This window comes from Notolepis coatsorum (genome assembly GCF_963971535.1).
Source record: "Notolepis coatsorum genome assembly, chromosome: 16".
Lineage (NCBI taxonomy): Eukaryota > Metazoa > Chordata > Actinopteri > Aulopiformes > Paralepididae > Notolepis > Notolepis coatsorum.
Genome location: NC_140180.1, coordinates 2,590,646 through 2,605,690, shown reverse-complemented (window position 1 = coordinate 2,605,690; position 15,045 = coordinate 2,590,646). Strand labels below are relative to the sequence as shown.

The following is a 15,045-nucleotide window of genomic DNA, read 5'->3' as shown; positions in this document are numbered from 1 at the left end:
TAGGTCTACTGAACAGCCTTCCAGACCAGCTCGGTAGGCCTACTGAACAGCCTTCGAGACCAGCTCGGTAGGTCTACTGAACAGCCTTCCAGACCAGCGCGGTAGGCCTACTGAACAGCCTTCCAGACCAGCTCGGTAGGTCTACTGAACAGCCTTCCAGACCAGCGCGGTAGGTCTACTGAACAGCCTTCTAGACCAGCTCGGTAGGTCTACTGAACAGCCTTCCAGACCAGCGCGGTAGGCCTACTGAACAGCCTTCTAGACCAGCGCGGTAGGCCTACTGAACAGCCTTCTAGACCAGCTCGGTAGGCCTACTGAACAGCCTTCCAGACCAGCGCGGTAGGCCTACTGAACAGCCTTCTAGACCAGCGCGGTAGGCCTACTGAACAGCCTTCTAGACCAGCTCGGTAGGCCTACTGAACAGCCTTCCAGACCAGCGCGGTAGGCCTACTGAACAGCCTCCAGACTTGCCGCTCCTGTGTCTAGAATGTGCAGTTACAAAAATATATGCCAATCGCATGCTCACTAAAGCTCTCTTCCCCCCCCCCCCCCCCCCCCCGCTAGGATAGCATGGGTCCTCATAACAAATAATAATAATAAAAAACAACAACAACATCAAAATCACAAAAATAAACTGTAACAGTCATGAAGAGGAGAGAGGAACGCGAGGAGAGAGTCTCTTGGTAAAACGATGTGCATGCAAGAGAACGCCCACCAGACCTAAAATGGCTACCGGACCTAAAATAGCTGCTTTGCTCCTTTTTTTTACGTTTCCTATCGAAGCTGCTGCTTGCTGGTGGCCGCCGCCGGTAGAGCTTCGCCGCCGCTTATTCCTGGTCCGGTCCGGTCCGGTTCTGTTCGGTTCTGCCGGATAGGGGAGCGCCCCGCTCAGGAGGAGAGTCCCGTGGTTGAGGAGGAGGAACCAGAACTGTAATATCGTCCCCGATGAGGTCGGAAACAGGAAGTCCCGATTATCTTACGACAAACAAAAGGTCCAGTGTTCAAAACGAGCTCCGAGCCGAAAAGGAAGGGAAGAGTCCGACTGTGGTATGTAGAAGGATTGAAATGTGAACAGACACACGCACACACACGCACACACACACACAGGCAACCACTCGTCACAAGCATACATACACAAATCAAGGAAACTATAAAAGAAGGAAGGGTCGTCACTGTGTGAACGAACGCACATCGGTGCCAAGTGTGGGAACCTTCAGTCTGGCCGACGTGGAGTGGAACAGGATCAGCGCTCTCCTGGTTTATGACCCGTCGTTTAAAACAGGTTTTTACCTCGGAGGTCACAATGATCTGCAATGTGTTGCATTGTTAACTAGCTAACGTTTGATATATTGTTGGTTGACTACTTATTTATTTTTAATACAGGCTTCAATAGAACCAGACATTTCAAAAATGAAATTCAAGGACTTTCAAGTACTTTTCCAAGCACTACAGGGCATCTAAAAGGGCATTTAAAAGGATACAATTCACTTTTAAATGCTGTTTTTTTTATAGAAGAAAATCGGATCCAATATTTATGGCTTAAAACCAATTAGTTACACTTTAAATAAAAAGATTCAATTTCGATTGGATCATGGATGCGAATGGTTGATTTGAATTTCAAGGGCTTTTTAAGCACCTTGTTAAAAAATTTGCTGTTTTCAAGGAAGTCCAGGCCTTGACTTAAAGAAATATATATTTAAATCAAGCACTTTAAGCACTTCAAGGACCTGGTGTGAACCCTGTCTGAAGTGATGACCCTTCCTTCTTTTATAGTTACCTTGACACAAACGTACCCAAGCGCCCGACTCATACAAGCCCACTCTCTCGTTCAGGAGAACATGGTGATTTGCGCGTGACGGCGCCCCCTAGTGGCCCCCCCCGTCCTCCCAGGAGCAGTCGTTCTTCTGCTTGGCCAGCTTCCTGACCACCCTCTCCAGCTCCTTCCGAGACTTCTGCTCCTCCTCCAGGAACTGCTTCATCCACTTGTTCTCCTGCAGGTCAAAGGTCAAACACAAGAGACCAGGTCAAACACACCGGGCAGCTCCATGCAGAAAGCTATCGCTACAGGGCTCTCTGCCCAAGGACTTTTGTAGACTACCACATGCTGCCCTACTGTCGGTCTGGGGAGGGTGTAGACTACCACATGCTGCCCTACTGTCGGTCTGGGGAGGGTGTAGACTACCACATGCTGCCCTACTGTCGGTCTGGGGAGGGTGTAGACTACCACATGCTGCCCTACAGTTGGTCTGGGGAGGGTGTAGACTACCACATGCTGCCCTACTGTCGGTCTGGGGAGGGTGTAGACTACCACATGCTGCCCTACTGTCAGTCTGGGGAGGGTGTAGACTACCACATGCTGCCCTACAGTCGGTCTGGGGAGGGTGTAGACTACCACATGCTGCCCTACAGTCGGTCTGGGGAGGGTGTAGACTACCACATGCTGCCCTACTGTCGGTCTGGGGAGGGTGTAGACTACCACATGCTGCCCTACTGTCAGTCTGGGGAGGGTGTAGACTACCACATGCTGCCCTACTGTCGGTCTGGGGAGGGTGTAGACTACCACATGCTGCCCTACAGTCGGTCTGGGGAGGGTGTAGACTACCACATGCTGCCCTACAGTCGGTCTGGGGAGGGTGTAGACTACCACATGCTGCCCTACTGTCAGTCTGGGGAGGGTGTAGACTACCACATGCTGCCCTACTGTCAGTCTGGGGAGGGTGTAGACTACCACATGCTGCCCTACTGTCAGTCTGGGGAGGGTGTAGACTACCACATGACATGCTGCCCTACTGTCGGTCTGGGGAGGGTGTAGACTACCACATGACATGCTGCCCTACACTACCCAGCCACTCTAGTGCTTAGACCTCTACACTACCCAGCCAGCGTGTACCTTAATGACAAGCAAGCAGTGCAAGAATGCGGAAGCATTCGTCACCGCACGCCACTACGGTAAATCGCCTTTCTTTTCAGGCCCGCTTTGGGAGCTGTCGCGCGGAAATAGGCTGTCTATTGCCATTCTCTTTGACAAACTCTAACCTTAACCAGCTCCTTAACAGCGCCTAAACTTAACCGTTCTAACCTTAACCAACTCCGAAACAATGCCTAACCTTAACCTTAACCATGCCTAACCTTAACCATAGAAAGAATATTGCCATTCTCTTTGACAAACTCTAACCTTAACCAGCTCCTTAACAGCGCCTAAACTTAACCCTTCTAACCTTAACCAACTCCGAAACAATGCCTAACCTTAACCTTAACCTTAACCATGCCTAACCTTAACCGGCGAAAGAATACACGTTAAAAAAAAAATCACGTTAAAAAAAAAAATATTTGATGGGATTCGAACTCGCCAGCAAACGAGCCGTAGGATCTACAGCCATGCAGTCTTGCCAATTGAGCTATTTCTGGATACTGAATAAGGGGCGGTGACTTATATATATTGAGCTCCGCTCGTGTCGAACCAAGGCGGGATCTCATGCGCATGCGCGGGCACCTCGTGCGAGCACCTCGCGCGAGCACACCGGCGCACGCACGCACCTGAGCGCTGGGCGAAGGAAAATGAAAGGCGCATTACCGCACGCCACTACGGTAGAATGCTTCCGCATTCTTGCACTGCTTGCTTGTCATTAAGGAATAGGCACCCAGCCGCTCCTAGTGCTTAGACCTCTACACTACCCAGCCACTCCTAGTGTTTAGACCTCTACACTACCCAGCCGCTCCTAGTGCTTAGACCTCTACACTACCCAGCCGCTCCTAGTGCTTAGACCTCTACACTACCCAGCCACTCCTAGTGCTTAGACCTCTACACTACCCAGCCACCTCTAGTGTTTAGACCTCTACACTACCCAGCCACTCTAGTGTTTAGACCTCTACACTACCCAGCCACCTCTAGTGCTTAGACCTCTACACTACCCAGCCACTCTAGTGCTTAGACCTCTACGCTACCCAGCCACTCTAGTGCTTAGACCTCTACACTACCCAGCCACTCTAGTGCTTAGACGTCTACACTACCCAGCCACTCCTAGTGCTTAGACCTCTACACTACCCAGCCACTCTAGTGCTTAGACCTCTACACTACCCAGCCACTCCTAGTGCTTAGACCTCTACACTACCCAGCCACTCTAGTGCTTAGACCTCTACACTACCCAGCCACTCCTAGTGCTTAGACCTCTACACTACCCAGCCACTCTAGTGTTTAGACCTCTACACTACCCAGCCACTCTAGTGCTTAGACCTCTACACTACCCAGCCACTCCTAGTGCTTAGACCTCTACACTACCCAGCCACTCTAGTGCTTAGACCTCTACACTACCCAGCCACTCTAGTGCTTAGACCTCTACACTACCCAGCCACCTCTAGTGCTTAGACCTCTACACTACCCAGCCACTCTAGTGCTTAGACCTCTACACTACCCAGCCACTCTAGTGCTTAGACCTCTACACTACCCAGCCACCTCTAGTGCTTAGACCTCTACACTACCCAGCCACTCTAGTGCTTAGACCTCTACACTACCCAGCCACCTCTAGTGCTTAGACCTCTACACTACCCAGCCACTCTAGTGCTTAGACCTCTACACTACCCAGCCACTCTAGTGCTTAGACCTCTACACTACCCAGCCACTCCTAGTGCTTAGACCTCTACACTACCCAGCGACCTCTAGTGTTTAGACCTCTACACTACCCAGCCACTCTAGTGCTTAGACCTCTACACTACCCAGCCACACCGATAAACAATATCTTTCTACCACGACCAGGACGAAGCGAAAGGCCTCAGTCTCGTTTTACCAGACATTTTGAAATCGTTGTAGAAATCAGTCACCAGATTCATTACAGTATTTCAGAGTGGGACTGTAATTGATCACAATTACCTTTTTCAATTCATGAACCTCGTCCTTTAAAGCGTACACTGCATCAACCAGACTCCTAAAAAATAAAAATAAACGGGTTACAAAATAACATCCATTTTCATAATTCAACATTTCTATTCTATCTAGAGGTTTGCCCTGAGTGGGAGGTTCGAAGGGTCAAAGTGGGTATAAAACAGACTGTTAAGTTTTAAACTGTGGAGACCAAACAGAGAAGGTAAAGACGACTTTAAACGGTTGAACAGTCATCCAGAACTATTTTATTGCACTGCAATCAGCGTTTCCGTTAGCCGGTAATTACCGGTTTTTGACCGGCAAAATCTGTTTAAGTCCGACATATTTCATCTCTCCGGTCTTAATGTCCGGTGAAAATAATTCCCTGAGTCTAAGCACAATTTGATTATTTGAATTGTATTAAAATAGGCTAAAATTAAATAGCCTATGCGATGAACGAAACGATCATTACATTTGTTTCCTCGTTGCTTCTAATAATGACAACGACGTCGTCAGCGAGAGCTTAGTGCTGGGTGTGCGAACTTTTGTGAAGCTGCAGAGCCATAGCACAAGCAGCCCAATGCAGTATTCCAGCAGTACTCCAATTCAGCCATTTTCAGCCAATGTTGGGTGGGGGGCGCTGCTGTGCGGTTCCCAGAAAAGAGCCAATAACAGCTAAATCAGCTTCTCTGCAGCGCCATACTCTTTGCAAATAAGTCGTTGCGAGGTGGAGAGAGTCGTCACGCAAACCACGATAATGTTGCCGTCTCTCTGCTTTCTCAGTTCTTCGCTTGATATAATTAATACAAATGTCCAATATAACGGAATTCGTTAGCTCATAAAAATGTGATTATAACAGACTGCTGTTTAGTGTCGGACCGACTGCCCACATACGCGGATAAAGTCAGCAGCAGCACGGAGTATCGAGGGACTTATTTTATTTGGAATATATTAATTAATGACTGTATACGCAAAAGTAGCTAGTTTTAAGTAATAATATTATAAATCTACATGCCTTGAGGATGACATTCTTTATATAGCCTGCCTATCAATTGTTTTAAAGCTCAATAAACTATGACCGGAATTAATCTCATTTGTCCGGTAGATTGAAATCTTGCAGGTCACGGAGACCGGCAACAATTTTTTCTAACGGAAACCCTGACTGCAATATTGCACTATTTTACTCTGTCTATTTTATCCTACTCTTTTTATTATTGTCTATTTAAAACTGAATCAAACCATAAACAAGGTGGCCTGTTGGGATGTTAGATCCTAATGTGAAAAACTGTGATTTTATAATGTCTGCACTTTATGTGCTCATTTTGTGCCTGTCTTTTTTCTGTTGTGAAGCACTTTGAGCTGCAGTTTCTATATGAAAGGTTCTATACAAATAAAGTTTATTATTAATATTATTAGTGGTCAGGCGATTAAAAAAAATTATCTAATTAATTACAGGATTTGTAATTAATTAATCTAATTAATCGCATTTTAATCGCATAACCATTTTAGGCCTGATATTTTATATTCTATAATCATATTTAAAATTACATGTGTCCGGATGGCAGAATTCAGTACTGTATCTACAAAACCTTCTGTTTAATAATCTTCCATTTATTCACTTGCTTAGATTTTTCAGGTCTGGTCAAGCATGGTGTTATTCACAGTCAAAGATAAAAACATTTTTTATTGATATTCTCATTTGGTTCATTACAATTTACTCAAGCCTAGTAACAGACACAGTATTTCTGGGAATACATTCCCTGAGATCCATAGATGTCCCTAGAATCAGATACCAAGAACATGCAAATGGACCATTTAAAAAAAATAGTTGTAAATGTTTATTCTACGTTCTTATGCAATGAATGAGATTAAGAAAATAAATAAATAAATAAAATTATTAAAAAAATAATTATAAAAGTTTTTAAATACATTTTGAGTTAATTTTCATAACGCGATCATTTGCTGTGTAATTAATTCATCTAATTAACGCGATAAACTGACAGCCCTAATTATTATTATTATTATTATTCCCTTCTTGCCACCACGGTCACCAAGGTAATCCTACAAGATGATTGACACCCGACCGACCCTAAACTCTTACTTCTCCTCCAGGACCGTCTGGCCGTTACTCTTCATCTCCTCCACGATGATCTTCTCCTCCTCCGGCAGCAGGACCTGAGGGACGCACTCTTTACGCACGACTGCACACACACACACACACACACAACGCACGCACACGCACACACACACACACACAAGTCAAGTCAATTATTATTATTTATTTTTGTATCCACTTTTTCTATTTTTCTCCCATCCCAATTTAGCCGTGCCAATTCTCCCCTCCCCTGTCTTGATCGTTGCTCGCATATGCCCCCCACTGGCCGGTTGTAGGGAGGATAGAATCCCATCACATGTCCCCTCCGATACATGTGTAGGCAGCCAGTCACATCTTTTCACCTGCCAGCGTGGACTCTCATTTTGGCGAGGTGTAACGTGTGGGAGGCTCACACTGCCCCCGCCATTTTCCTGACTCTGCTGTGCAGGCGTCCCCCAACCGACCTGTAGGAGTCGCTGTTTACAACATCCAGATTACCACCCATCGACTTCCCACCCGCTGACTCTGCCAATTGAGCCAGTATGACAGCCGGCCCAAGCCGGAGGCAACGGCGACAGCCGGATTCGATACCGGTGTCTCATGCGTTTGAATTTGAATAAAGTGATTGATCTGATTAAATGAGTATTTTCTTTTTATTAAATCAACTTTCTGAATATAACTCATCAGTTTTTTTTAATACTATAATATTAGTGTAGCCTAATCTTTATCTGCAACTGTGAAGAAAAACCCCATTGGTTTAAACAGAATGAATAGACGCATAAAAAATATATACAGTATATTAAAAAAAATAAAAATAAAATTTTGTTTTTTTTAATAAAAAATAAAAAATTCAAATGTTGATTTAGAATTCGAATGCCAACGTAACGAAACGAAGGTCCGAACGTTGGAGCGTTTGGGCTCAGCCCTAACTGACACCATGTGACATCACACACACACCTATGGTGGTCTGGTGCAGGCTGGCTCCCGTACAGTACGCACCTGTGGTGGTCTGGTGCAGGCTGGCTCCCGTACAGTACGCACCTGTGGTGGTCTGGTGCAGGCTGGCTCCCGTACAGTACGCACCTGTGGTGGTCTGGTGCAGGCTGGCTCCCGTACAGTACGCACCTGTGGTGGTCTGGTGCAGGCTGGCTCCGGTACAGTACGCACCTGTGGTGGTCTGGTGCAGGCTGGCTCCCGTACAGTACGCACCTGTGGTGGTCTGGTGCAGGCTGGCTCCCATACAGTACGCACCTGTGGTGGTCTGGTGCAGGCTGGCTCCCGTACAGTACGCACCTGTGGTGGTCTGGTGCAGGCTGGCTCCCGTACAGTACGCACCTGTGGTGGTCTGGTGCAGGCTGGCTCCCGTACAGTACGCACCTGTGGTGGTCTGGTGCAGGCTGGCTCCGGTACAGTACGTACCTGTGGTGGTCTGGTGCAGGCTGGCTCCCGTACAGTACGCACCTGTGGTGGTCTGGTGCAGGCTGGCTCCGGTACAGTACGCACCTGTGGTGGTCTGGTGCAGGCTGGCTCCCGTACAGTATGCACCTGTGGTGGTCTGGTGCAGGCTGGCTCCCGTGCAGTACGCACCTGTGGTGGTCTGGTGCAGGCTGGCTCCCGTACAGTACGCACCTGTGGTGGTCTGGTGCAGGCTGGCTCCCGTACAGTACGCACCTGTGGTGGTCTGGTGCAGGCTGGCTCCGGTACAGTACGCACCTGTGGTGGTCTGGTGCAGGCTGGCTCCCGTGCAGTACGCACCTGTGGTGGTCTGGTGCAGGCTGGCTCCCGTACAGTACGTACCTGTGGTGGTCTGGTGCAGGCTGGCTCCCGTACAGTACGCACCTGTGGTGGTCTGGTGCAGGCTGGCTCCGGTACAGTACGCACCTGTGGTGGTCTGGTGCAGGCTGGCTCCCGTACAGTACGCACCTGTGGTGGTCTGGTGCAGGCTGGCTCCGGTACAGTACGCACCTGTGGTGGTCTGGTGCAGGCTGGCTCCCGTACAGTACGTACCTGTGGTGGTCTGGTGCAGGCTGGCTCCCGTACAGTACGCACCTGTGGTGGTCTGGTGCAGGCTGGCTCCCGTACAGTACGCACCTGTGGTGGTCTGGTGCAGGCTGGCTCCCGTACAGTACGCACCTGTGGTGGTCTGGTGCAGGCTGGCTCCCGTACAGTACGCACCTGTGGTGGTCTGGTGCAGGCTGGCTCCCGTACAGTACGCACCTGTGGTGGTCTGGTGCAGGCTGGCTCCCGTACAGTACGCACCTGTGGTGGTCTGGTGCAGGCTGGCTCCCGTACAGTACGCACCTGTGGTGGTCTGGTGCAGGCTGGCTCCGGTACAGTACGCCTCGATCACCTTCAGGATCTGCGCGTCCTCCTCCAGCGCCGCTGCTGTACCTGTCAATCACACAACAAACACAAGGACGCGAGGACAAATCAACACATTGGGCGCCAATAACGTCGTACAACGTGTTTCAAGGTCATGCTAATTCTGACAAACCACACGGCGTACAACGTTATTGAGATCATATTTAATTTTTTCGCCATGGTATTCATAATTCCCTCACCCAGCCTCGGCTGATACAGTGGGAGCCTGCACAACTCTGCAACGCTTCAATACTGCCGCCTGGTGGATGATCGGCGAGTTACAACCGGAAATGGATCTCTGGTGATCTCCGTGCATCTGGGAAATGCGTCCGGCACTCGCATATTGTTGCGGGACTCTAGACACACATCCGTGTATATGGATCGCTGCCATAACTCAATAATCGATATGATTTGGGCATTTATTATTATTATACAAACCGGAAATGGATCTAGTAGATCGCCGTCAAATAAGTGGGATCTTTTTCCTCCAGTCTCATCGGCGAACGGTAAGAGGAGAGTAACGATACTTTCAGCGTGTTTGTTTATTATTATTAATGCAAACTGCTCTGATCAATATATCACCCATACTACATAAAGCATTTACTTTTTTTTTTTTATTATTATTTTTTAGCATTTTTACAGCTTTATTTGGCCACGCAGGACCGACAGAGGAGAGGGCGAACGGGAGGAGAGGTGGGGAGGACATGCGACAAATAACGACGGGAGCTGGGATCGAACCCGGGTCGGCCGCGTAGGTGCGCGAGCCACGAGGGCGCCCCATAAAGCATTTACTGACGATCACGGAATTATAAACGACCCCCCCCCCCCCCGTTCATCCGCGCATGATCAGTCATAACGCTTAGGATCGTATTCAGTTGAAATTTTTAATATAGCGTGTATCGGCAACAAACGGCAGTTGATAATCTATATATGCATTTATGCCTATAACTCACGTTCTAGGAATTACTGCAGAAAACGATAAAAACATATTTATATTCTAGACTGTATTTTCGTATGAATCTATGAATGAAAAAGTATAACGTTCCTACATCCTGAACGATAGATAATCGATGTTGAATGGGCCATAGTAATGTCAATTTAGCAATACAATTTAAAAAGTTATAGCCCTGCAAAGAAGGTGAACATCTCCATAGGCTTAGACTGGTGGCAGAGAGTGGTTGAGACGGGCAAACTCCGTGGCAGTTAATGTGTTAAAGGGGTTCCTAGTGTCTCCCTAAAAGATTATTGACGTTCAGAACTGAAACAGTTGCAAACACAGCATGGTGTCTCTCTCTCCCTCTGGTCTCTCTCCCCCCGATGTCTCTCTCTCTGGTCTCTCTCCCCCCGATGTCTCTCTCTCTGGTCTCTCTCCCTCTGGTCTCTCTCCCCCCGATGTCTCTCTCTCTGGTCTCTTTCCCCCCGATGTCTCTCTCTCTGGTCTCTCTCCCTCTGGTGTCTCTCTCTGGTCTCTCTCCCCCCTCTCCCTCTGCCCCGACCGGACTCACTTTTCCTGAGTAGAGCCTCGTCGTCCGACGGCTTCCTCTCCTTCTTCCTGGTGCCGGGCAGGAACTTCTTGATGGGGCGCGGGCTCTTGCTGGAGTCCTGGGGGAGGCGGGGGGGAGAGAGGGGGGGAGAGGGGGGAGGCGGGGGGGAGAGAGTGTCTCGTCAGCAGCACGTAGCAGAGCCACACAGCGACACACCTTGAAGCCTGGGCCGAACAAACCGTATGCAAGCCTTACAGTGACAGTGACAGGAACCACCCCCCCCCCCCCTCCCCTCCCCCCCACGAAACAACAACAACAAACACAACGGCAACGACAAACAAGGCGATAAGCGCGTAGAATGGGCCGTAACCAAGGCGGCAACCTGGCACACAAGGTAACATAAAGACAAGTCCTTTCCCGGGAATAACTTATTTATACCAGATTTTTAAAAAGCCGAAATACATTCCGCTGTGATTTTCTTTTTCCGCAGAAATTCTTTTCGTCGTCGTTTAATGTGGCCCGTCATCTTTCCACTGGAAACGTTACGGTAGTCGAGTCTTAATTTAGAACAGTTCTGTGGAAGGGAAGCGGAAACCTCGTATGATGATGTGCACACAGCTGTTCGCAGGGCTGCGCTCTGCTCAAACGGTTACCGTGGCGTTTGTGGTAGAAGTGGATTGGCATGAACACAGTATGCATCAAAAACAGATTTTCTTTTTATATAGAATTGGCAGAGTGACGATTGGTTTAAAGCTCACCACTGTGTCCTGGTTTCAACAAGCACAACGGATATCTATGCAACTGCTTTACCATCTACATGATAGTCAACAACACAGATGCAGTATTAGACTGTTGTATAAATGTTCAGTTGCTATTGCATGATGCACTTATCGGTGTTTCATTACACATATGAGTGCATGCTTACCAACTGTCTCGCCTGTTTTACTGCAACACTACTATCACCGACATCTAAGAAGGGAGATCCCCCCTTGAACGGCCCTTCTAAGGTTTCTCTCCTCCACATTGCCTGTGGTGAATTTTTTTCCTATTGCTAGGTTTTAGTGAGTTTTTCCTTACCTTCGTGTGGGTTATGTCTGAGAGTGTTGCATTCATTTATTTTATTTAAAAATGTATGGTGTTTTTGTTTTGTTCTTGATTTATTGTGATGTTTCTTCTTGACTTGTTTAAAGAAGACGTGTCCGGCCCCATGGGGACATTAACGCGTGTTGTCGGGCCTTACAAATACATTAGATTTGATTTGTACATAATAGTCAACACACATTATGCAGTATTAGACAGTTGTACAACACAGTAGAGTCGTTTCACTGAAGCCTGTTTTTGGGCTTTGAACTTCGCCAGGGTTTTTCGAACGGACGTTCGAACCATCATTTTTTAATCATGCAAAATATTTGCTCCTAAATAATTTCTTATAATAAATAAATAAATACTTATAAATTACAATAACAATAAAGTACTGTCGAGTCTTGACTTTAGGCACATAGCGCACATTTACGCATAACGCAGCGCATATTGCTGCGGTTAGTTACTGGTTAGTTACTGGTTAGTTACTGGTTAGTTACTGGTTAGTTACTGGTCACGGGAGGCTTCAACAACACTTGTATGATGATCCATTTTGTGAATACATTTGTTGAAACAACATCTTTGTTGGCCGACAGCTCCTGCTATCTTTTTTTTTTTATCTACTTTTTCTCCCATCCCAATTTCGTATTATCCAATTCTACCCTCCCCTGTCTCGAACGTTGCCAGACCATGCCTCCCACTGGTCGGCTGCAATGTGGACCAAGCCTTGCATCACGTGTCCCCTCCGGTACACGAGGAGGCAGCCGTCGCATCTTTTCACCTGCACAGCGCGATCTCTCAGCTTCGGGGGTCTGCGTTTGGAGGGCACTGATTCTGCTGCGCAGGCGCACCAACCGACCTGTAGGAGTCGCTGTCCACAACGCCCGATCCCCACCCATCAGCTTCCCACCCCCTAATACTGCCAATTGTATTAGTATGAACGACCAGCCAAGCTGATAGCAATGCGGAGAGCTGGGCTCGAACCCAGCGTCTCCTGCATTGGTGGTGAGCGCCTTGGCCACTGCACCACCTAGCCGCCCTCGGCTCCTGCTATCTTAACGTCTGCACGCTAAAGAAGGGCTGCGCTCTGCGTAGCTTAATTAACGTGCATAACATACCTGTGTAACGTTAAGTAACTTGTGTTCCGCTGGGAAAGTTCTGCATCACTGCCTACACTTGGTTTAATCCAAACGTCCATTCAGAAACGTTGTATTGTTAAATAAGACGGGTGAGTGTGAGTCAGTCAACGCTCTCTTTTTCACATGATTGATTCATTTCCTGATAATGTATGACGGTGACCGCCCCCCCTCCCCCCGATTCGACTGTTGTTGTCCTGTGTTCGCGCGTGACTTTCAAATGATTGTAAACACAACATAGTACTGTGATATTCTGGTATATATCACATTCTACAACACAGATGCAGTATTAACCAGTTGGACATGATAGTCAACAACACAGATGCAATATTAAGACAGTTATAACAACAACACAGATGCCGTATTAGACAGTTATAACAACAACACAGATGCCATATTAGACAGTTATAACAACAAGACAGATGCAGTATTAGACAGTTATAACAACAACACAGATGCCATATTAGACAGTTATAACAACAACACAGATGCAGTATTAGACAGTTGTAGGAGACCAGTAGGAATCGCTGTTTGCAACGACCAGGACACATAGCCCACCGGCTTCCCACCCCGCGAACACTGACAATTATTGTGTTCGTAGGGACGACTGACCAAGCCGGAGGTACCACTGACAGAGTCTCTTAGAAGGGTTCATCAAAGGACAGTGATGCACAAAAGGGCCACAGGACACAGGAAACCAAGACTGTGGGAGGAGAGAGCAGCGGAGAGAGCAGCGGAGAGAGCAGCGGAGAGAGCAGCGGCAGCAGCATGCCTCTACAGCACAAGAGCCAACACACACACAGACACACACACACACACACAATAATGCCCATCCATTCCCACACACAAAGAGGAAGAGAGTGAGGTCTAACCTTACCTTCATGATATAAGACATCCTCTACAGAAGATGGAAAGAAACAGAGAAAGAGAAAGAAAGAGAGAGAGAGGGGAGATGTGAGGGAAGATGAGACAGATTGTGACCGGTGAATATTTTCACTCCCATTCTACCCCCTCGCCAAAGCACCCCCCACACATTTCCCGCTAACTGTGTGCACAGAACAGGGTGATAAATTACTATTTGAAAGGAGGAGAGAAATATGAAAATGAAGAGAGAGAGAGAGAGAGAGAGAGAGAGAGAGAGAGAGAGAGAGGGAGGGAGGGAGGGAGGGAGAAGAGAAGGTTAGGCATGCCGTCTCCACAGAGTCACCATCAGTCGCACCACGACAGGTGGCTGGCCGATAGGTATCGGTAGGAGAATGCGCTTAGATGTGAACCTGTGCCTCGTGTGTAAATGAACAGAGGAGCAAATCCATTTGGACGAGACAAAATGAAAACAATTAAAACACGTTAAATGGACCATCATCGCCAGGGGTGTGATCGTCAGTAGGGGACTGAAACCTTTGACGTGACTTGGAGGCCTATTGGGGTGTTGGATCCTGATATGAAAACCTGTGATTTTTGGTGTTCTGTGACTTGAGGCCTATTGATTTGATTTTTGATTTTATTTTATTAGGGATCCCCATTAGCTGGTGCGATAGCAACCAGCTAGTCTTCCTGGGGTCCACACACAAAAAAAAACATACAAAAACAATCACTATTGCAAAAACAAAATTATTAAAAGTCAGTACACACAATGCATAATGTAACAATTAAGATAGCTAAAATTACATTAGTGTAAAACAAAAACAAAAAATTACTTTACAGTGTTAAAAACAATTTAAGATTATTTTTAAAAGTGAATCTACTGTAAATGCAGCAGAGGTTCCGAGGCAGGCCATTCCACAGAGCTAATGCTCTAAAAATAAAAGATCTCCCCAGAGCGCTGGTTCTAGGACCTGGCAATTCAAGCTGCTCACTACTGGAACCTCTAGTGTAATGCTTGTGCACAGTATTACTAAAAACAATCTGATTATGTATAAAAACAGGAGTTTTACTGCTCATGACCAACTTGAACAGATTACCTAAAAGATTACAATTACAATTCTTAATTTTTTATTTTTTTTTATTTAATACCGGCCCTATCTTGATATC

At 47.3% G+C, this 15,045-nt stretch overlaps 1 protein-coding gene across 1 annotated transcript in view; it reads right to left on the bottom strand.

The window, feature by feature from the left end:
• Window positions 1–573: 573 nt before the first annotated feature.
• Window positions 574–15,045, bottom strand: part of arhgef6 (Rac/Cdc42 guanine nucleotide exchange factor (GEF) 6) — a 78,885-nt gene continuing 64,413 nt past the window's right edge. Inside the window, exons 14-18 of the mRNA XM_084331363.1 lie at window positions 10,820–10,916; window positions 9,255–9,344; window positions 6,960–7,059; window positions 4,868–4,922; window positions 574–1,991 (exon numbers count right to left, since the gene is read on the bottom strand). Of these exons, the coding sequence (XP_084187489.1) occupies window positions 1,866–1,991; window positions 4,868–4,922; window positions 6,960–7,059; window positions 9,255–9,344; window positions 10,820–10,916 (468 nt within the window). The 3' untranslated portion in view covers window positions 574–1,865. The remainder of the gene's footprint in view (window positions 1,992–4,867; window positions 4,923–6,959; window positions 7,060–9,254; window positions 9,345–10,819; window positions 10,917–15,045) is intronic.